General features: G+C 37.6%; 1 protein-coding gene across 3 annotated transcripts in view; it reads left to right on the top strand.

Moving 5' to 3' along the window:
• SLC9A9 (solute carrier family 9 member A9) overlaps positions 1-23,461 on the top strand; it is a 208,555-nt gene extending 185,094 nt beyond the window's left edge. For all 3 annotated transcript variants that reach the window (XM_054206426.1, XM_054206424.1, XM_054206425.1), the window contains 2 exons: positions 19,885-19,990; positions 20,495-23,461. In XM_054206426.1, the coding sequence (XP_054062401.1) occupies positions 19,885-19,990; positions 20,495-20,716 (328 nt within the window). In that variant the 3' untranslated portion in view covers positions 20,717-23,461. The remainder of the gene's footprint in view (positions 1-19,884; positions 19,991-20,494) is intronic.
• Positions 23,462-24,302: the final 841 nt, after the last annotated feature.

The raw sequence follows: 24,302 nt of genomic DNA, 5'->3' as shown, positions 1-24,302 counted from the left end.
CACCAACTTATAACTACTGAGCATAGTCTACAGATTTTTAGGAAATCAATTTCTTGTCCTGCTAGAGAGCATCCCTGAACAGTAACTTGGATGTAGGAATTGAATTTTAAGGGTTAGCCTTTTCACTTTAAGTTCTTTTTAAACACGCTTTTCTGGAATTTGTCATTTACAATTGCTGATCAGTGACTAATTTTCCCTTTTTCATCTCTGCCCTAGTAGGAAAAAAGAAATCATTTGCAACACACACACAAAAATATAACACATAACTGGTAAATCTTTGAGCATCCTGTAGAAGTATTTGCAAACTAGATAAAGCTAAAAAAGGCAGGCAGTCTACCACTTCAGCAGTCTTAATCTGAGACAACATTTAAAAGGAAAATACCTTTAGATGATAGAGTCATATGTCTGTTCATATTTGTGTCTGCTCATCTGCAATAATACCATTAAACTAAACAAACTTGCATGAATTAATTCATGAGTTAGCAAGTAAAGAGGATCAAGAATCAAATCAAGTATTTTACAGCCACCGAAGACTTTGTTCCTTAGGCCACAAACAAATTAACAGAAGTTGAGAAGTCTCATAGGATTTCTAGTGGGTACAAAAAAGTATCTTGAACATAACCCTACAAAGAGTATCAATTAGGAAAGTTCAGACATTTGGAAGAAAATTGCTTCATAAAACCTAGGTGGTATATACATAAACACACATTAACTAAGATTAATGAATCTTTTCCACGTTCCATAAAAAAATGTGGAAGACTAAACTCCACATACTGCGGATCCATTCTTATAAAAGAGAGCAAGAATCAAAAATAGCAAAACAGTTCAGAAGGATAGTTTCTAGAGTATTTTTAATGCTATATGTTGGACACCTGTCTAGCTGCTCTTATTTTTATTGCTGTAAGGCACATGAAAGATGTTTCTTTTTGTCTACTGCATAAGCACATGAACAGAAATACTAGGAAACAAAATACAACACAGATATTTGGAAACAGGCCAAAAGATTCAAAGCTAAAGATGTCTAGCTTTTACTGAAGGCTCAGATTAATTGTTTCCTAATTCCAAGACAGATTACGTACCAAATACCATTCCTCAGTGTGTACACACAACCTGTTGCCAACACTGGATGAAACATAAAAATAATAGTGCAGGTATCCAAGTACCATTTATATCAATTTAAGAACAAGCAGGCTCAATGGCCACGATGGATGAACTCTTACAGTAAGGAAGCTGAGGCAAATAATTGTGACAAATTGGAGTTCAAATTGCAGTATGATTCCTTTCCTATTCTTTCCCTTTAGGTACCTATCTACTAATGCTAATTTCAAACCTCTGGTATTGATCCATTTCTTCTATACCATCACACAAACAAATACACAAGACCACACAGTTAAAAAGGAGAGGGGATTTTGTTTTAAAAATGGCAGTGTAATCTTATGACATGCAGCTTAATTTGCTGTCAGAGTTGACTTCACAAAAAGGATCAAATCAGATAGCACTTGTGCCCATGAATTTTTTAGAGGTTTTAATAGAAAGTATCTTTTACCATCTTCTCAATAGATTTGTTTAGGATTAAGCTATTTGAGACCCATGATTGCAAAAGTCAGGTGAGTAAGGTGAATATAAAGAGCTGAATAAAGTTAGAAGAGTAAGAGTAAATTTCAGGTTTATTTAGGTTGATGGCATTATTCCTGATAAAGACACAAATCATTATACTCTGCATATGAATCTCTCATCCAAACACTTTATTTCAAATGCTGTCTCAGATTAAGACTGCCAAAATGTTATACTACCTGCCTTATTCTACCTCTCTACTTTGTAAATCAGCATAACTGGTGGTGATACTAAAAATTTGGCATTCGAACTGGAAATAAGTCATTCCAATGATAAAGTACCTTATGTTCTTATAAAATGTCACCCTATTTTAATTCCTTTTGATCTTCATTTCTTCCAGTTTCAAGTCTCTTTTAGTCTCAAAAATAACTAACACTAAGGTATTAAAACATAGCCCCTTAAAAAAAAAAAAATCTCATTTGTTGGACAATCACAGTGTGAATTAAAAATAGTTAACATTACAGGCCACAATAGTCAGTAAGAACTGTCACGTTCTTTTGAAAATCTGCCTACTTATCTGGAATTTGAACTATGGATACAAAAGCCTCTTTTTCAAATGGTAACTCTTTTTGAAAATCTTTTAAAGATACTTTAAATCAGAACCAGAGTGAGCTGCATTAATAAATTCTCAGAAACAGAGCAGATTACAACATACCTGTCAAGTAGGTCAAATATCACATTAGTAATCCTGTTTTATGGAATGATAAACAGAAAAGTGCATTTACAAGGGAAATTATTGGCTGAGCTAGGATTCCCATCTCCTGAACTCAGAAGATGGTATATTTTTGTAAGGTTCAAGTAATATTTGTGAAGCACTGAAATATGGTGCCTGACAGAAACATGTATCATGATTATACCTGGTGAGTACAGTTTTTACTGAAAAGTAAGCAAAGAACAGCTAGTAATTAAACACTTGACAAATTTGTCAGAATAAAATAAGATAAAAGCCAAACATTTAGGCAAGAATCAAACTTGAAACAGAGGAAAAACTTTGTTATCAAATGCTTTTAAACAAACTGACACACTTTTTATATGCTTTTAGTTTTAAAAACGTGTCACAAGCAAAATGGATAAAGTTAATTCCATTTCTCCACTCTAATGCTTGATGGCCCCCGCTCAAAAGAAAATTTGGGACTATATTTGTACACACATCCACAGAGTTGCAAACAAATATAAGTCCATATTATTCGAGTGGTATCTTCACACAACCAAATCTATAAATCACAAGAAACATCCTGGAAAGCTGTTCTTGAGGTATGACAAATCTCCTTGTGCCAATGTGCTAAGCAATTCTTGAGCAAATTGCGTCTCCTTACTGACACTCAAAGCCATGCTGCTTTTGCACCGCAACTACTAAGCGGCTCTCCTCGCCTTAAGGTGACGTTATTTGTTATATAAAAATAAGGACTTGCCAGCTAAGGAGGAAAACTTATTAAACAATTAGTAACTAGGTGCTTGACTGTATTTTATACTGTTGAATTTCTTCCCTTTCTATTATTGCTGTCCTCAAGATTATCTCTTTGCTCAAGTAATCTAATCCTCCTCAGTATTGGTGACACCATTTTGGTTTTGTTTTGCACCTGTTTATGAAATCTACTTATGACCACTACTTCATGCATTAACCTCACTTATGTGTAACAGGACTGTTCCCAAGACTAGGGCCTGAGGCACACCCCACACAGCTTCTCTCCATTCTTAAATGCCCTTTGTAAGACGACCCGAGCTGGCTAAACAGGAAATTAATTTCTTATCTGTCTTCTCATTCATACTATTCCTTTTTGTCTCTCTTGAATAATATTTTCCCATGAGACAATGTACCTTATATGCTTTGCTTAAACCTACATATATATTTGATCTGTTACTTCAACCTTGTCTAGCAAATGAGTTATCTTATCAAAGATAGATACTGGTCTAGTCTGACACAATCAGCTTTTGTTAAAAACACATTGCATTTTATCCAATTTTCCATGTAACTTCATGTCCTTGGATTACCCTTTTCCTTCAAAAGGTGTTCAAATACTTTGCTTAGTACTGGGGTCAGCCTTACATAGCCATCCCTCAATGCAAAATACTTGTAGTCCTCTGTTCTCGACTACTAACCTAGGGAGGACAAAGCTGTATTTGTATATATAGTCGGCCCTTAACTGTGCCGGTCAAATATTTTCCCTCAAAACTATTTTCAACAGAAAAAGCAGCTTTCAACAGAATGAAAGTGCCCTTGGAAAATTCTGACTTTTCATTGAAATGTCAAGCATCCAAACCCAGAAACGTTTTCATCTGAAAAATCTATTATTATAATATACATTATATATCATAAATATTATAACTATTATAAATGTTAATTTAGCATCTTGCAGAAATTGTAGTTTGAAACCCTCACTCTGATCAAAAAGAGCTTTCCTGGATGTGCAATTGTTAAGAACTACTGCAACAGAATCCAGAATAACACCCACTATCATGCTCAGATACAGAAAATCATAATATAGGAAGAAGGGGCAGACAGTGAGCTCTTGTCTGCAGTCTAGAGGTGTGTATGCCAAAAATAGCAGAGGGAGCTGCTCGAACGGTGCTCTGGAAGAAAATTATTAGCTATAAAGGCAAAAAAATAATTTTTTTTTAGTAAAGGTGTCATAATCCCTCATCCAGATCATGACCATGCCAATGATCCAAATAGATTAAAGGAAATTGTCCCCTCAGGGGGTTCCTTCAGACTGATGAAGTGAAACTGAGGAGAGGCAACCTCATTTAAGTCTTTCATTGATACCGATACCCACAAATCATCAAGCACTACCTACCAGCTACTGCCATGCTATTGAGCCTTCCGGATAAGAAGCTAATCAGGTTTCTGGAGACTGTACCTAGTGCCTCTCTCTTTCATCTCACTAACTCCCCGGAAAATGAGTATCTGCCCCTGGGAGAGAAATTGTCAGGGGCTGGGGCAGTGGGAACACCCTGCCCCAACACAGCTTCCTTTGCTGCTGTTTTCCGAGGTCCAGACGTTGCCAGCTGATCACATACACACACAGTTTGCTCTGGCTCTTTGGGGAGCAGAGGCAGTAGCACCACTGGCCAGGCAGAAAGGAGGGAAAAGCAGCCTTTCTCCAGAGGAAGCAGAGACATTTGTCGTCATGATGTTTGTGAAGAATGAGTCTAGTTAACACAGATTTAAGGCAGCTTCTGTGACAGTACCACAGGTAGCTATTTGCTGGGACACCTATTGTGACACCTGTAGCAAAATAAACATTTGACCCTCTGAAAGCTGTCCATCACTAACCGTATCCTGGCTGGGATAGTGTTTTCCCTGTGCACCATCAAAAGCCTTGCAACAGCATGCTAACAACAACAGTTCTGCAGAGATAGACAGATCTTTGATCTGGTGTCAATTTCCATGAGATCTTCAATGTGATTTGAAGATATTTTTCCATAATAAGAGAGAATAGTCCGTTACTGTAATTTTATTCATACATGTTGGAGACAGAGTGTAAAAAAAAAAAATAAATCAAAGTTACTTTAAATCTAAATACCTTGGCACACAGCAATTTTCTCAGGATGTTAAATGAGTTAAGTGTCCTCTGCAGTCTGTTGTTGACAAACTTGAAGCTAGTGATTATAATTGAGTACAAAGCCAATACAGTATTGTAAAACTCATTCAAGAACTACAGGTTCACACTCAAAGATAGCGAAGTACTTATTCCTCTGATAGAGAACAAAGAGGAACATAGATGTGCTTCCACAGAATGTTAACAAGCTAAATGAAGCAGAGATAAGTAACTGGAAAGATAGGGTTTACCGAGCGTAGTCGCACAGTCATATGCATAGTTGTTCCAGGTTATAGGAAATTAAGAAAAAAAATACTTAAATCTTTCTCAGATACTAAGCCAGCTATGTTTCCAAAAGGAAGGGGAAGTAAGTGAGTACTTCTGTGACTTCCCTAGTGTCAAAGGGCTTCTAAGGTGTTAACTAATTAAATTCATAAAGCTTAAATTTTAGGCTGCGCAGGGCCTTTTACAGTATCAATTCTGAACTCCTGGGCATCAGACTCTTAAACTTCATTCCATATTGATTTCAGAAACTTGTGTGAGCTAAAGGATACCAGGTATCAGGAAGGTATCCATTCCTGACCCGAAAATACCAGGAATGGAGAATTCATTACTTCCCTTAGGAATATTTTCCACTGGTTTGTCACTGATAAAACATCTGTTTTGTGTCCTTTAGCACAGATTTAGCTTATTGCCTGCATAAATTTATTTAAAAAAAATAAACATTCCAGTATCATGTATTTTTTTCATGAAAAGGTACTTAAAGATTTCATTGTCACTGTTTTACCTTTTCCTTTATTTTTAGTATTTGGGGGGAAAAGAGTGGGGGGGCTCTTTCTTTCTTACATCTTTCCCAACTTTTTGAAAACCCCTTTAAAACATGGACCACCACATTGGGCATGGTTTTCTAGCACTGGTCTCACTAGTGTTTAATACAGAAGCATTGGCACACTAGTTTTATTCTCCCCTTGCAGTTGGCGTGCATCTCTTTCCTCAGAGCTCATGAAAAGTCACTACAACCCACAGGCACTGCAGGGAAGTTGGGTCTCCTTGCTTATTTGTTTTCAGGAATCCAATTAGAGGAAATATATTTGAATGAGACCAGCTTACCAGGCAATCAAGGTACATCTACATGACCACTCTGTCCTTATCTTGATTTAGTCTGCATCATTCACATGTTTTATTATCAGTAACTTCATAGTGGTGAAATTATTGAATATCAAATTTTCTATTGATTCCTCTAAAACCTGCACTGAAGCACTCACTAATTCATGGCAGTTCTCCACTGGTGATTATTTCTTCAGGTCTATCAACCAGCTAAATCTTAATCAATTTAATGCATGCCTTATTGATACTGTAGAGAGCTAATTTTTTATCGTAATGCCATTCCAAATGCCTTAACAAAGCTTATTAAGTGCAGGTCATTTTTATCAAACTTGTAATTTCATCCAAGGATAAAATTAGATTTGCCTGACAAGATCTCTTTTCTATAAAAACATTCTCAACAGCCTTATATGTAGGTTAAATAGACGTTATTGTCACTGTGTTACAGTTCTCTTCTGCCTTGAAAGCCACAGGAAAAAAGTTCCAAATGCAGCCTAAAATGATCTATCTCCAAGGGCTACATTACAGAGGTTGGAGCAGGTTTCTAGTACCAAACACCAGAAAATATTTTTTTAAGTTTCTATTATGTGATTTTAAACTAATTATGATTCACTAATGCTGGGCTGTTTGGTGGGGTTTTCATATAATTTTTTTTACAATTTGGAATACTAACTCTATTTGATACTTAGTCCCAGATTCCACAGTAAGCAAGAGAAGATAAATGTAGTAGAGTTTAAAATGTAGTAGAGTTAAAAGCTTGGTCATCCAACCAAGCTGTCAATGTCAATTAAATAGCATCTAGCACAAAATAGTAACAATTTCCAATTCTAGCAAAACCAAAACATTTGACCATTTTCTCTTCCCTATTTTTCTTTTTTTTTGAGAAGAATTTGACTTTAACATTGCAAGCTCCAAGAGAGTACCTTGATGCCAGCTATTTCTATACTGCAGTGTTACATACAATTCATTAAGTACTCAAAAATATGACTGCTACTGCTAAGATACGCAGTATACTTAGCAATACGTTTTAACATGTTTTCAGTTTCCACACTTCCGACAGGGTTTTTTTGGGAGATTGGGGTTTGGTTTTGGTTTTTGTTTGTTTTGTGGTTTTTTTAAGGTACCATAATGGATTTTGATTCAAAAAAACTGCCGGAGATTATCATCCTCCTAATAAATAATAGGTGTCCTTCAGTTTGGATTATTAATTAGCAACACAGAAATCTAGATGTAGCGATCCGTACCAGAAAGCCTTGCCAACTCAGGTGCCTGTGGCAGCATTGCCTACCTTTGTTTGACAGGAGCTTGGAGGATTACATGACCTAAGTCACTGAGTGACATGCAAAGGAACGCCTTGCCATGGGAGTCTTAATGGTAACGCTCTAGACAAGAGCTTATTATAGTTCAACATGAAAAATTCAGCCATTAGACCACACATAACTGACACCAACTCAGAAGGGCAAATCAAACTAACCTATATTGTATTCAGATTTTCACTTACAAAACACCTTACAGGACCCTTGCAGTTCACACACAGCGAGCCTGGTGCGTTGCCTTAGCTCATATGGAAAGCAGGAGGCATGTCCTACCTGCTGCTGCTTAGAGCTCTTTCACACTTTAAGAAACACAGGTCCAGAGATTATTTCCATTCTTTGCTTGATCTTCTGTCCTCTACACTACTGTACTTTGGTTGTTGCCAAATTAGCTCTAGCCGTACTATTGCAAAAGTTCAGTTATTTATAGTGCTAGGCTATCCATGCTCCTCTCACAGGCTTAGAAGTCATTTTGATATCTGCCAGGTCGTCATCATAGGCATTCTTGGAAACCAAAGCACACAAGGCCTCTAACATAAATCCTGAAAGCTGAAGCCCCAGAGAAGGACGGACCATGCTTTACCCACCTTCCACAGCAGACTGCAGAGCTATGTAAACACGTTGGAGAGAGTTAACTGCACTGCTGCAAACAGGTCCCCTCTACTTGCAACAAATTTTTAGAAGAATTTAGTCAAGTGCCTCCAAGTGACCAAATTCCTTCCTATGTTTTCTCAGGGTAAAACAGATCAATGGTCTTAGTTATCCAAATACTGTCATCCAACCAAGCTGTCATCAACAGCCAAGAAATAATTTTAAAGTTCACTGAATCAGAACAGGCCATACCTCTACCAATAAGAAAAAAAAAAAAAAAAAAAGATAAAAGATAAGCAAGTGACTACATCAGTTTTATGTGGGGAAAAAAATATCTGTGAAAAAAAGGAAATAAACTGAGCATAAGTTCTCACAGAGTTAGCCATCTGAATACAAATCTAGGTCTAAGTCAATTAAAATGTGAAAGTATTTGGAAACAAACCATTAGAGTGAAATCTGAGTGGCATTTTGAAATCAGATCTGGATCAGGAGTTAAGTGCAGGAGTTGTCAGAGATGGGAAAGGAAAAGAAAAGCAGTGATCTCAATGAATGTGTTTCTTAACCAAATCACATTCAGGGAACAGCTAACACTTGCTCGTGCACAGTATAGCTGGCTTTTGTATTACAAGCAACTCGTGACTGAAACCCCAATAGCTGACCTCTCCATCTGTAATGAAACACTGAGAATGAGAAAACCTCATGCTCATTCATGCTGCACTGTACTTTCCCCCACCTCTATTATTGCCTGTATTTGGGTCAGTGCCAGCCTTGGTACATGTGCACAGTGTATTGTGCCAATAAATAGAAGGGACTGATGCCAAATTATAACAAAAATATCTTTCATGATCTGTTTCCAGAATCTTTCACTGGAAACATAATGAACTGTCAGACATGAGGTAGGCAAGCTTTAAGAGACTGGCTTAACCTCTCTGAAACCAATGCCTGACTAATACCTGCAACATCTCTAATAACACATCAAAAGTAATCCATTAAAAAAATTACAAAAGCATTTTATACTTTATCCAAACACAGCAATGACAGCATTACAAGGGCACAGATCTCCTCGTACTGTGGCACATTCGTTATTTACCATCACGCTGATGTCCCAGCAGCAGATGGAAAAAATAAAAGCCTACAATTACATCTTGTGGGTTGTACAGAAATAAGCAGGGGTATTCCCTCACCCCTCCCGGAGGCCTAAGGTCTGTCACCCCCCTCTTGCCTTGGCTTGCACAGCTGTAATTGTGTTACAGTATCAGATTACACTTCCCTTTCTCACAAGCTCCGTGATTTCTTCAGGCAATGATTGCCACACCATGAATTGCTGCTGTAAAATCATACATCTTTCTGTTTGCCTGAAAGTGAGCACCCTTTAATTTCGTTAAGTCCCCACATTCCTTTAAAAATGGAGTAAAACAGAAGAAAGGCTTAGAAATTCTCATTGTAGCTTCTCATCTAGAATACCATAGCTTTGCAAAACTATATCCCCTTCAAATCTTCACCCTAGCAAAAATAATCGGTTTTTTCCCCACCTTTGCCCAACTATACTTTTCACCAAACCATAAAAGTCACTTGTCACACTCACAAAGATCTCTCTTGTTCCCACCCTGCACACACCCCGCCCGCCTTGTGTGTCTCAAATTTTCTCCATCACAGCACACTGTCCTCACTCAACGTATGTTTCTCTACCATTCGTTCACAGGCTCACAGGAAAGCCTTGTGCACAAAGACAGGTGTTAAGAGTTTGGTTATTGCGCTCCAGACTAGTACAGCGATAGCAGCAGTGAGATGAACTATCCCAACTGGAAATCCAGTGCTAGTTTTTCCTATTTCTGTTTTATATTTTATAAGCTTCTCTGCTGATCAAAAGGCAGTTTGATCTCTTTTAGTATGTATCCTCTGTGCTGTTATTTTAATCTGCCACTGTCCCTAAACAAAATATTGTTTTACCTATTTAGAATTTTAAACTGTAATAGGATAAATACCTCACATTTCTTTCACTTCTAGCAGTATAAAAGCTGCAATTATCCTCATTCAGTAATTTTTTTTATTATTATTTTTTTTTTTGCTATGGTATCTGCCATAATTCGTTATCCTCAATTGTTCTTTGCACTGAAATTTGCATACCTCTTAGGGAACATTATATCATGAGGGTTTTCAAACTGGTCTTTCTCTGTTTTAAAATATCTTTACAAAAGCAAAGATCTGGCTTGCCAGAAAGCTGCTTTCATTGTATTACACCGGAACCTAGTCCTGTGCAATACGTCTTCGCTTCCTCAACACTGAGCCCTCCACTTCTTTACGTGCTTTCTTCACAAACCTATTAGAGACTTCCAACTTCATCCAGCTAGATAATTGTGCATGTAACATGGGTTACACTGTGGAAAAAGCTGCTGGAGAATCTGAAGACATAATCCTTAGACCAATCTGCTCACAGGACTAGAGATTCTCAGAGGATATATTAAACTAAACAAGCTTTCTATTAACAAGGCTTTACAAAGGCTATCCTGCTCTCAGCAGCTCGGCTCAGCTCAGCATAGGGAGATTAAAAGACTGCTTTTTTTAAGTCACTTCCAGCGCCTCTTACTCATTACTTAACCGGCCAGAAGTACACTACTGAGTAAAACAGTCCTCTGCAAAAGTGCTAAACCATGTCCTGATCTTCTCACACAGGTTTTGAATCTACTTCCATATCTGGAATGAGCATTGTTTCTCACAACTGTACAAATAAGCACTAATATAATTTCATTAGTACATTGCATGTTACTCTGTTGCTGTCAGCTTTGCCGGGGGCTTCACCCAGCACAGGTCACCTTGGTGCCCTGCTTTTATGTTCTATAGGGATACACAAATCCCTGATCACAGTTCTGTTTGTACACTCATACTGGGCCAAGAGAACAGCTCTCTGGTCTATCTTCACTACTATACCAACTAGTCCTCAAAAAAACTTCTTTAAAATTTTCATTTTCTTTGGAGCTACTGTTCTCTTTCCTTCTGGCATGACACCCACCTCCTTATTTACTCTTTTTTCCACAGTCTTCTGATAGAGGAAGGGAGATTCTGTTATTTTTATACAGATCATCTCTTTTTTTTTTTTCCTAAAGATACAGCTAATTATCACTTTTGTTTCTGTTTTTGTTAGCATCTTTACAAACACAAGCAAGCATCAGAAAATAAGACACATTATTCCTCCAAGCCTTCTTCCACACTTATAGCTCATCCTTCAACAAAATCGTGCAAGAAAATAAGTTCTTTACAGGATTTTCTCATAGGGGATCATATTTTCCTTTCAAGCTGTACCTTCATAACTGTGAGAGCATCCTCTGAATCTTGGCAATGCAGAAACCGGAGATCCGTCAAAAACGCTCTCCACAGATCTGTGAACTATTTTAAGTGTTACTGTGTAGTTATATCTATGTAATGATAAAATATGTGATCTGACTTCCTGAAAATATGCCAGATAATTATTTTCCTATTTAAGTGTAATTTTGGTACACTGGCTGTAGCTCTCAGTCCACATCACCAGAGGTCCATAGCAAGAATATTACTCCAGCTGTTGCTTACAAAGTTCTAGTAGCCATTTTATTGCCCTGCTTTCACTGTAGTATTTTAGTTTGAGCAGAATGATGCCTATCTCGTTTGGAAAGCCTTGTTCACGTTAGCCTCTTGCTACCCACTCCTTCCAACACCCTCCTGGTCTCCAAGTTCTCCTCTCAAGGTAGATGCACTACAACCATTCCTATCCTCAGTACCTGTCTTAGTACGTGCAAGTTCATTGTACCCAATGTAATTTATTGATAAGAGGGGTTTTTTTAAAAGCTTTATAGCTTTCACTTTATTTGGATTGGAACTTTTCTCTGTTCCTCTATGATGCAACTGAAGTAATTCATTTGATCAAAACCAGTTTGTACTTGCACTTCATTGCATTTAATCTTTAAGCTTTACTCTCTCTGCATCTTGCAAATGATTAAATTTGTCGTGCCACTGGTATTAGATTGTCATTAGCAAGGCGTGTAACTGCTGCCAGTCCTCATTCTTCACACATCTGCTTTCTGGAATACTTCTTAGGCAGATGGTTGTGCCAAGGACATTCTCATGAAGCATAGTCTTCCACACAGAGTGCCGAAATCCCTGCTAACCTGCTTGCTCTTCTACACGCATTCCCTCTGCCAGTACCAGGGCTGAGACATTTTATACAGTTGATGCGCTTCACGTGAAGAGCTTGAAAGTCATCTCATCTGAAGCAGCTGGCATTTTAAGGCCTTAAGGGTCTACGCACAGCTAGGTAACACCAGTGTTCATCCTTTTAAATGCAATAATTTAGCTTAGTCGTGCCAATAGTATCTCTAGCTTTGTAATCATGCTAAAGATGTACCATACGCATAAGTTCCTTTTTTACAGGAAAAGAAACCCTATTGCCAAGCCACGGGTAGACCAGTTTTGCAATGTCCTGAGAAATTTTCTATGCCTTCAAACATGCCAGGAAGTCTTTTTAAGTTTTCTCTGAGGTGAAATTTCTTTTTATGAATTCCATGGTCATTCAGGTTTTCACAAACTTAATGATTTTAAAGTTGTTTGTTTCTGCTGCTGGCTTTGATGCCATATTTAAACGTATTGCTTTTATCTTCTTTCTTCTAAAAGCATTTAATATAGCACTTCATTATGGAAATGGATGCCTTTCATACACTCCTAGTTTCCCTTAGTACTGAGGATGTTGTGGGTTTTTTTCTTATATTTTTGCCTCAGGGCTCCTATTTACATATGTCCTGAAGTGAGATTTGTTTCACCAAACTTGAGATATTTAATTGTTAGCCAAAGTCTAATCTAGTTGTTCAGGCTCTTTTATAGTCAATAAAGGGAAAGAAAATCATCCTAGTTTCAATTAATTCCAATTAACTCCAGCACTGCAGGATGATACTAACTGCCTTGGGAATTGGCCATTTCTCTTTAATGATGAAAAGTAAGGCTGGTAGATTAGATTTCTTTCCAATATCCTACTATAAGGCATCTGAAGATAGAGGAGATGAATCCTCCAATGATATCAATTTTGAATCACACACATTTTTCTGAGACGTCACATGCATGTCATCAATGCTGATGCCACTAATGCAATACAGCCTTCTCTCTTCGTTATGTGTGTAGCTGACTCCTATGCGTCTCTGGTGGTGCATTATTTTTTGTAGTTGGTTATATTTTGGTTGGGGTTTTTTTGTTGGATGGAGGGTCATTTCCTTGTTATTATACAACTGATGTCAAGGTGGTTTTTTTTTTTTCTTCTCTTTAGCTGTCCCACATAGTTTGCATCTTCCAAAGCTCTTTCTAATGTTAATTTGTCTGATATTAGTGCCTGTTCATATATTCCTTTTGAATCTTATATAAGTATTCTTCTATCCTTTTGCATGCCCTATCCTTCTGTTTTCAAGAGTAGCTGCATTACCCACTCATCAGTTGTATAAGCAAGTTCCCATTTATGTCTCACATTTTTTCTTTGCGTGGAAGAGTTATATTCAGAATATAATAGGCTTCAAATAACTTCAGTAAGATGTCTCAGTTTTCTTCTCTGCTTCAGTAAGCTCACAACCAGAAGCCCATGGTCTGCAAATATCCCACACATTTTGCTCAGTGCGTACTAGAGAACAAGCCACTTGTCAGTCTGCAGCTACTTATGTGTAAAAAGACCTGACTAAAATCAATTCTATTAACTCCCTCCATTTTGCCCACATCTCTGCAATGCTTACAGTTTCAGAGTTGAAAGCAGCAAATTTTTAGCCATATTCTGCATAAAAGCCAGAGTTAATTCTTTGGGTCTGACACTACATCTGCCTCTACAATCTGACAGTCAGACCAACTTTCCTGTACTGTAAGGATATATTGAACTAGTTCTATTACCACCGATTTTCATCCACCCTCTCTGCTCTCAGACATGAGAAAGACAAAGGTAGACAGAAAGAATGAATCTTAAAAAAACAAACAAACAAAAAACAACCTGATGATTTGACTTTGCAGGACTAAAGTATGATTCCACTTATCCTCAGTTGTTTAATATTAAGTTACAACGGTAGTGTGAATTTTATTTTTTTTAAACTACTTCGTAAAAGGAGAAGAGTCAAAGAACTAGAGCAGAATTCACTAATAACGGCTATAAGTTAAAATATTATTTATGCCAGATTTAGTGATTCCTTCTCAGCTTTCTCCACAGTGCAGATTAGGTTACCTTTACATGTTAATTCACTATAGATGTCGTGGTCTTTTCAAAAACATATCTGTTATTTTTACAATGAAATCTAACATAACCATGCCGTGCACTTTTCTACAGTCTACGCTGGTAACTCCCCATCCTCTGAAGACAATTCCCCAGTACACGAGAAAACATCTTCATCTCTCACAAGAGTCAGGAGAGACCCCCTCTAAAAACCTCTCCTTCTTCAGGTGATTTTAATCTGCAGTGCATGCACTTGGGACCTGGAGATGTCTCTGTGCCTCACCAGCTCAGTCATGCACGTGAGCTGTTGCATAAAGTAACCAAATAATCTCAGTCAGCTGTTAGCAGGAGTCAGCCACGTGCAGAACTTAAACAGATAATCAAAGTTTCATGGTTTGCCTGCTCCCAATTCAAACACTACCAAAATGGAAATTTTTACTCTTTAGGCTATCACATGGCTAATATCAAAATCATTCCCTCTCAAAAAAAAAAAAAAACAAACAAACCACCCACACAAAAAAAAACCCACCCAACACCCTACCAAGGAACAAAACATCATTTGTCTCTACTACAGAAAATAGACTGAAGGAACAGAAGTGACATATTTTCTTTGATGGATTTCTTATGTATGTTTCTTAATAAACACAACAAAGAGTAGTATTAAACTCATGACATAACCAATTTACAAACTCAGACTTAAATAAAAATATTCACAAAAGGGACATTTTAAAATAAAGGCTGCAAGCCTCAAGTAATCTTAAAAACATTGCACAAAGAATGGATTCTGGGAGTGGTGACATTTACCTCTACAGACTCATGCCTACAGCAGAAGTATAACACCTAGCAATAGAATGTGTATTTATAGTGCCATTTGATATAGGAAAATAGTGTCAAAAAAAAAAGAAAAAAAATCGCTATATGTAACTTTGACCAGTATCACAAAAATTCCTGTACTGTGGGGCTTTTTAATAGTAAATATTACAGTGTGGGTATATTTGCCTTTGGGGAGGATGGCATTACCTTGAGTTACAGAGCCCCCATTATGTGATGAGGCAAAAGTTAAAATACCTTCTGGGCCAAATGCAGGACTTTACAGAGCTTAAGCAGAGCTGCCATGTGTATTTCTGACTGTGACCACATCTCTTGCTTCGTCAGAGTGTGTGTGTGTGGGGTGTTTCGTTTGGGGTTTTTGTTGTTGTGATTGGTTTGCTGTTGTTTTTATTCCCCACCCCCCCAGCTGCAAGTTATTTCTCTCTTACTATTAGTTTTCAGCAGAGCCACAGTTAGACTAGGACTCTCTTTCTCCAACAGAAAGAGAGTGAACCTCCTTTAAGTCCGAGTCAAAACAGCCAGAATATTTTTCCCTATTTGAACATGCTAATATCATTTTATCAAAAAGATAGTAATTTTTACCAACATTCTCCAAGTTTGGAAAGAACATATCAATTTAACAAAGTGTGGCTGTTTGATACTTATTGGCCTAAAAAAACCCAGAATTTTTGAGATTCAGATTTTTCATCCCAATATGATGCAAAAAATATTTTGAAGTCTCAGAATTTTCTGCATAAAGGAAATCCTAAATGTTCTGCCATATGACTAGTTGCAGTAGTGTTTCTCATCAAGATTACCTGAGACTTCTCACTTGAAAAGTCTGGCTCAGGTAACCTGTATTTTTGCAAAACAGTAACTATATAGGAAGATAATTTCCGTGATAGATACTTGTTTCAGGTATAATGTTTTTGGGGGAAAAAATAAAAATAATGCAATTCTATTATTTTGTTCCTTATAAATCCTCATGAGATTATGTTTAAATGCACTGTACATAGAGCAAAGACCTCATACTCCACCCTAGGGATGCCTTGTGCCATTTCTTTGAAACTCCATCCTAAACTAAATCACATTGTGAGACTGAAAAATTGGCTATTGATACCCTTCAAAAAAAAAAAAAACCAACCCACAAAACAACCAAAACCCCATACTCTTCAATTTGAAGAGCTAAATTCTGAAGGTTCTGTTACTGTTGAGCACACTGTACCCTCCCACAGCCCTTGTTTGAACTCCTCAGCCTCATCAGCCCCCGTGAACAACTTGCCTGTGATTCAACTTTTGGCTACACTGTTCAGACACTTGCCAACTGCTTTATCTGCAGTGGCATTACCTTCTTTGCTTGTTGCTGGGCAGTACAGAAGAGGACATCATAAGTCAAATTCAGAAGAGACAGAAGTGGACCAGGAAGGGGTAAACAGATTTAGATGTTGAGTCTGGTGGCAGTGATACAGGAAGGGACAGGAAGTGTGCCTCGCTAATGGCAAGGAGAGACTGGAACTGCCTGAACAAAGGGATGTTCAACCAGAAACGAGGGGACCCAGGGTAAACATTTCTGGGCATGTGAACTGAGAGCAGAAGCCTGAAGGTGTGTGGAATCAATGGAAAAATTGGTATTTGATTATGAAAGCAAAGCATGCTAATGTGCCAGCACTCTATACGGATTAAAATTCTATACATGTGCATATACAGGCATCCTGAATTCAGTTCCCCAACTTAGAAGTTACCACCTATACAATATTAAGGAAGTTCTTTAACACAGTATATCATATGGTGTAGAAGCAGAGACATGCAGGTGGGCTGTTCTGCCCATGGATGGCTAAAGTGCAAATCTAGAAGTGGGTTGATTGATACGATGTTTTCCCCTATCCCTGAATTAGGCAGGCATGAATTTGGTGCAGCAGTAATTCCTGAGTTATGCTAAGAGGTTTACACTTAGTTTCTTCCAATTTTTAAAGCAGCCTTAGTGCAAAATCTACCTTTTTCTATTACACTATTTAAATTATTTCTCCCTGGAGATGCAATCAAAGCACCTGGAGTGTGATAATACTTCTCTGCCAGCCTTAAAACGCTATAGACCCATGTCTGATATAGTTTTGAAGTGCCAGCACTGCACATGGGTTAGAATTCCTTCTTCATGCTGCACTGAACAATGTGATTATGTCTGTAATATTATAAAGCAAATGTGCCAACAATAAAGAGGAAACATTTATGACATAGGTTATTAAAACAATGAAAAATAGGCCAGTGCAACTTAAGTTCCTTTAGTGGGCTAAATAATAACTAGTTAAATAAGGAACAAAGAGACAAATAAATTTATTGCAAAATCAGAAGCATCATGCCAAGCACAAGAAAATTGTCTTTGCTTTAAACCACATCTCAAGAGGCTTCAAAGCAGAAGCACGGACAATACACAATGAACATGTCGGCACAACTGCAAAAGCAAGGGGATGTAGAGGATATGTTGCAGCCCAAAATGAAGCCATCACTCAATTTAAACATCAGTGTACACACATAGCAACTAGTTAAACACACCAGACACAACAGTTTATGCTAAAAGTGGTGGTGGGTCAAAATACTGAAGACTACTGTGGCAGCCAAGTAGATTGCACCTCCTATTCCTATATGATGTGGTGCAAGCATGGGAGGAAAACAGGACTCAAATTTTTACTGAGAGGTATAAAAGCTTGTTATGAAGTTATAAGGCTGCTTAGAAGTTAGGCCTAGCTCAGAGATCATCAGATTAAGGAGGAAATGTTGACTAATATTAAATCTTCAGTTACTTATTCTGAAAAAAAAATAAAAGAACAGAGCAGACAGAACTCAGTATAATCAAATGCAACTTCCATTAGAAGCCTGTATTTTTCATGCCAGGTCTGACAACTCAGTTCAAACAATTCAAGTTGTTTGTACTAACAAAGCCAATATTTCCAAAGATTAAAAACCTAGAACTAGGCTCCTACTTCCATTTTTGGCCTTTTAATTAGTTTTTTCTGAAGTTCTGAAAACAGAACAACTCTAATTGATGGCTTTCATATATTGCTTTTTAATAATAGCTCTTAACTGCTTGGCACTTTGGAGGTTTCAAATAAGACTGGGCATGGATCAGAAAAGGATTGTTTGGTTTGATTTTACTCTTACAGAAGCAAGAAGATCTAAACTTTCCCTACAAAATTTGATCTCATGAGATTCCCACCTTGATCATGGTTCTGCTAAGAATTTATATTACAATCTTACAATCTTTTTTGAAGTAGACTCAATTTTTTTTTCCACACTAACTCAGTATATGACATTGGATGAAGGAATCACACAATCCTCTGACAGATGCAATTTAATTTTAAAAAAAAAAAATACACAAATGCACACAAAACCCAGATAACTATAGCACAACTTCCATGGCTGTAGTATGGAGGACAGCAGAGGAAGTTATTTAGCTTTTCAATCAGTAACTGAGATCATAAGGATGTTTTACATAACTGTTCAGGATTCAGAATTTGTACTTGGTGTGTAAAGCAGCGATACCATAAACAACCAATTATGAAAGAAAAGGAGGCACTGGAATGGTTTAAGACCCATTGTTACTTACTCGGTTTTTCTACAATATTGCTGCAGGACTTGAATCACTGCTCAGTTTTACATTTGTTCCTTTCTTCTTTAAGGAGGCAGAGAGAAAAAGTGAGGGAGAGAGCACAAGCAAGCAAGCAAGAGAAAGGAGCAGGGGGGAGAAAGTGAGACAACAATCAATAAAGCAAATTTTTCCTGGGAGCAAAAAGAGCTGACAGACCTGCTTCCCAAAAAACACAGAAAATTACTTTGTGAGTAAAAGTAGCAGAGAGGATAAGTCAACTTGAAGGACTCATGGGAGAGCCGTTATTGACAGGTACAAGAATGATATAGTTGCTCAAGATGAGCAGGTTTTTCTTTTATCTCAATAAAGTACTTTGGGATGAGAAGATTGGAAAGACAGGTGCAAGACGATAGCATAAAGCCTGTTCCTAACTTATTTACATAATTTTATATAAAGGAGAATTGATGTATGAAGTGTAAAACAAATGCGTTGAATACTGAAAATAAAGTATTACAGAGAACAACTTATGTACACTCCCAGCGATAAAGAAACTTAATATTTGATGAAATACACTTTGCCTATTGAAGAAATGCACTGATTTTGCAAAAGGCTGAGTATATGCATTTAAGAAAACATTCACTACTGTTCTTATATAAAGTAGCTGATACAGTTGCATCTTAAATGGTTTCCTGTTAAAATTGCATAAGAGATCACACACTTAGAGCAAACAGCAGATGAGAATAAGTAAACAGGATTATCTAGTACACATTTCCTCTCTTCCAGCTCCTACTGCATTTATGTATCCCACAATACATCCCCTTCAGACATTCTGGTACTCTTCAAGTCAGATTTTGAGCATCAAGTGTTTTAGCATTTGGGCGGGGTTTTTTTTTTTGGAAGGGGGAGGGTTGGTTTTGACTGGTGGTTTTTTTGTTGTTACTAAAAAACATTAGACAAGACTGATTACAGGTGAATGTATGCGGTAACAGGTGGGTAAAGAGATAGTATTTTCTATGTTTCCATTTGGTTAGATGATTCCCTTATGCTTTAAAATGAAATCTCTTTGTCCAAGAGAGAAGAGTGTTAACATCAATATCTGTATAGGAAATATTCTTTAACAAACTTCAGATACCTAAAACCTATCTTAACCCACGCTGGTCCACCTCTCACGACGACATTACCTGAATGGTGTAATCCTGTTGCCAGGCTTCTGACCAGCCCCAGTGCATATGGCGTAAGTACCTACCTTGGTTAATTGTATTTAAGGTGTAATCCAAAACCTGCCATACTCATTGAAACATTTTTCTAGAGTCCTTTTTCCAAAGCTTATTACTTTTAAGGCTAAGAATTATACAATTTCTTCAGGGGTGTAGAGAAGAGATCTTGGGAGGTGCTGTGCTACATTTTCAAGAATAGCCACTAATATTGCAAGCTTCACGTGAGTGACATGTTCTGAATTATTCAGCCAGATGCTGGAAGTATTGGCTACCCATCAGTGATGTTTAAGCACTGAAATTATCTTAAAGATCTGAAGGGTAGGTTATGTTTCTCAACGCTGCTCAAGAGCAGAACATAGTAAGCAACTATTTGCTTTAATCAACATCAAGATACTAAATTAACACCTGAAGCAAATAATGAAATAAAAGTGGAATTTCATCAGACTTGTTCTTCATTTAAGCTTTAGCAAAAAACCTCCTCAGTCTCCCTTCCACTGATATTTTTCTTTGTTCAAATACAGGATCAACTGAAGGATGATGGCACAGATTATATCATAAATAATGACGAACTGACTGAAAACTACGAATCGTCTGCTCACATACCAGGGCCAGCACAGGACAGAACAGGCTTCACCCAGGCTACAGGCAAGGAAGATATTCATGAAGGAGACCTAGGATTAGGAGGGTACGAACTCCAGCTTGAACACACTGCGGGTCAACCCCAGATGAATTCACTGGCATGAACAGTGGAATGTTAATCACAAGAAATAAGACTAAAAGAAAGAAATATGAGATACTATTAGTGAACAACAGGCTAGAAAGTGTACTAAGCACACACACAAAAAAAACCCCACAGAAAACGTAGATTTTACCAACTGTCTGCTCTGCCAGGAAAGAGTTTACCATCATCCATGTACCTACAACAATATGCAGGGTTTCTGACTGCAGCAGTTTTTAAATAAAAAGATGTAGGGCACTCTCACTGTAAATCCATTACAGTCATGTTTTGTCTCAGCACTTGACTGTACCATGCCCCTCACATGTACACAGGCCTTTGAATGTTGCTTACAGTCTTTAATCAGCTGGAATGCAGAGAAATAGCTTCTTAATATGTTTATGCTCACGTGACAACAGCAGTTTTTATACAGCTGTTCCTGAACAGATCTATAGATAGCTACTACTCCAATAGCCATTACATTTATAAGAAAGAAGCAGGAGAATATTTGCCCAATGAGTATGGGATCTAAAAATACTTAAAACATGCATCACAGCACCTCAGTCTTAATAAGTCAGGCTCACAGTATAGACTTTTCCTGAGAACCAGCCCGACATATGTGCTTTCTAAATGCACCTTATAGCCTAGTCTATATAGGAGGCTGCCACAAACTGAACATTGATGGTAGGAGTCACTGAAGTCTATGAAACCAGCAACAGAGCCCCTTTTACTGCTGCACAGAATGGGCATGACCAGTGTTTAAACAGCAGTTATTCCGCAAAGCATTTGTCATTACATCTTTGCAGTACATGAAGCCTACATGCTGGGAAAAATTTTGTTGTTTCACAAGATCATTCCAAATATATGCTTTGATTTAAGGAGTAAACAGTTTCATTTTTTATTGTTCAAGGAAAGCAAGTTGTTTCTAATCGAATGTTTCTGCAAAACAGCTATATATTAAGACCAGCTGCTCCAAGGATAAGTTTTTCCATCTCTCTATGTTGGGCACTCAATGTCACATTAGTGATGAGGACAGTGGTGGCTAGATATAAAAAAAAAACAAACAACAAACAAGAGGAGAGTTGAGCTGTGAAAGTACTAATTGTGTCTGCATAAACACAGTAACTGGATAAACAACTGGTCAGCCATACATACAGCTAGCTGCCACATACTGTTATCAAGCATCAGCACAGATCAACTTTTGCACATATCGGCTAAGTAGTGCAAATACATGGATAGAACCAGGCTTTTGCTAGAGGCACATGCCTTTTCTCACCACATGAGTTTCAACTGTGTATGATAATGTTCCTGCTAAGAAAGTTAAACCACAAGGAGTTTTTAAATAAGGTCATTCTTAATATACAAAGACAACAAGCAAGCAAGAAATTTGTAATCTATAAGAATAAAAATCAAGCCATCACCATGAATGATCATAAAGCTGAATAGGTCTTGATTTCACCACAGATGGAAGCTGAAATACAAACTTAAATATAATCAAGTTTCAGTCATTCTTTTCCAGGCTAATTAATTTTTGGTTAAATGTGACTCTAAAACAGCTGGTTTAAGCATAAATTTGAACACTGGTGTTATATATGCTGTTACAAAATATCAGAAGCTTAAACTCGCATCTCATTTTCCCCTAAACACTTATCAAAGAACTTCAAAGGATCTTAATCCCAATGTGGTTTAAAACAAATAATATTCAGGCATGATAACAAGTTTGAGGAGAACTAATGAATTTCCAGCTCCCTGCTTTGCCTTGTTTAGCTGCATGAGGTGGGAAAAGATGCGCAGCAGGTTGCGAGAAGGGATGGAGAATGGATGAAGAGGTAAGGTTTTCTGGCCTGCTACTGTGCACCCTGCAGCATGCAGAAAGAGATAGCAAAGATAACAGGAGGCGGGATAAGCAGGTGGAGACACACTGCAGCGAGGCAAATATGTGGCAACACAGTGAGGAGGTATTACCATAGACAGGCCCTAACAGTCCTGTTTTCAGTAGGCAGAGTTTCTGATTTCAATCTTCAGAAGTACAGAATGCATGTCACCAGGCTACATAACCTCCTTGGGAAGCAAGGATCCCAGTCCTTCGGTTATAGTGCAAATCAATAAACTGCTGCAGTATTAAGATGCAAAGCTGTTTTTCACAACTGCTACATGAACTGGAAATGACAAGCTCTTCACCAACAGCTCTGCTCTCAGATTCCACCCTGAAATGCATCCTGCAGTATACTCTACATGGGTTTTACTGATTTATTTATTGTGCCTCTGTCCAAATTTGTCACACTTATGCAATGTGATAAATGGAGAGCTCTGGGGTTTGAAATTCTCTTTGTAGTCTGTGTGGTGAGTACACACTGTTCTGCCTGAATGCGTTAAAGGGCAACTAAGTAAAGAAAGTCATCTCTTGCAACAGAAGAGTGCATACTTCACATCCTCACAGGTCAGATTTTTGTGATAAGACTGAAGAGGCCAAATTGGTGGTCCCAGCAGGATGGGTATTTATCCTCCAGGACCATGCTCAGCAACCAAAGTATTATTAGCTTTTAAGAAAATTAGTAATTTCATGTGCAAGCAAACCCAAAACTTCTACTAAATAGCAATAGTCATCACTATTATCCATTACACTATTCAGCCTTGCCATTTCCTAATTTTAAGATATTCCTTTCATGACATGCAAATCAAGAGAGTTAAAACAACATTAGAACAGATGATATATTTGTATTCAAGGAGAAATTACTGGCAACTAGTAATTCTGCACGACTGTTTAAACAGAGTAATGGATGTTAAGAGAGGTCTTTAATGTCAATTTACAGTTCATACACTGGAGATTTAAACTACTCAGTATCACACAGTGTTTGACTGAATGTGCAAGTCACGATAAATGAGAAGCTAGTCTTCCTTTTTGAGTTAATCTAATAAAACACTGTTCAGAAAATGAAGTGTAAAATATGTTGTCAAAATGTAGTGCCTGCATACTCAGAATAAAGGCCAAAGTGTTAGGAAAGATGGAAATCTGCAATACTGCTAAAGCTTTTAGGTTTCAGAAGTAGTAACTGTAATTTCATACTGAACTGCTGAGATTGTTTGGCTAAGGTTGGAAGCAGCAGAATGAATCCTGGCTATACAGCAGAGACAGTCCAAAGAGGTACTGTACTACAAATATCAGGTCACTATGATAACTTCCACAGAAAAGCGCAACATTTAGTAACCTCAACAAAAGTGGGGGCCATTGGAAAGTAAACATTTTTGTTGCTGTGTTAAAAGTTCAGACTTTTCCATAGTAACCACATTAGGGCTATCTTCAGCAATGCGATTAACCCATTGTGCATAACTTAAGCCACTAAACTAATTGCATTGAAGCCATAAGAGCAGTTCACACCCTTTCCACCTAGTAACTTATGTGCCTTGCTGGGCTGAGGATAGTTGGTATAATAGGTCTGCCTTTCCTTTTGAAAGCTGGTCTGTATTTTGCTATCAGCCACCAACTAACACTGAGCCTGTAACATCCCAATTGCTGTGTATATTTGGGTACAACAAAAACGCAGCAATATACATAAGTCTATTTCAGAGGCACATGAGCATTACACACCTTTATTTCTGAGACTGAGAATTCT

This window comes from Rissa tridactyla, chromosome 6 (assembly GCF_028500815.1).
Source record: "Rissa tridactyla isolate bRisTri1 chromosome 6, bRisTri1.patW.cur.20221130, whole genome shotgun sequence".
Lineage (NCBI taxonomy): Eukaryota > Metazoa > Chordata > Aves > Charadriiformes > Laridae > Rissa > Rissa tridactyla.
Note: the sequence above shows the minus strand (reverse complement) of the source record. Positions and strands in the feature narration are given on the sequence as shown.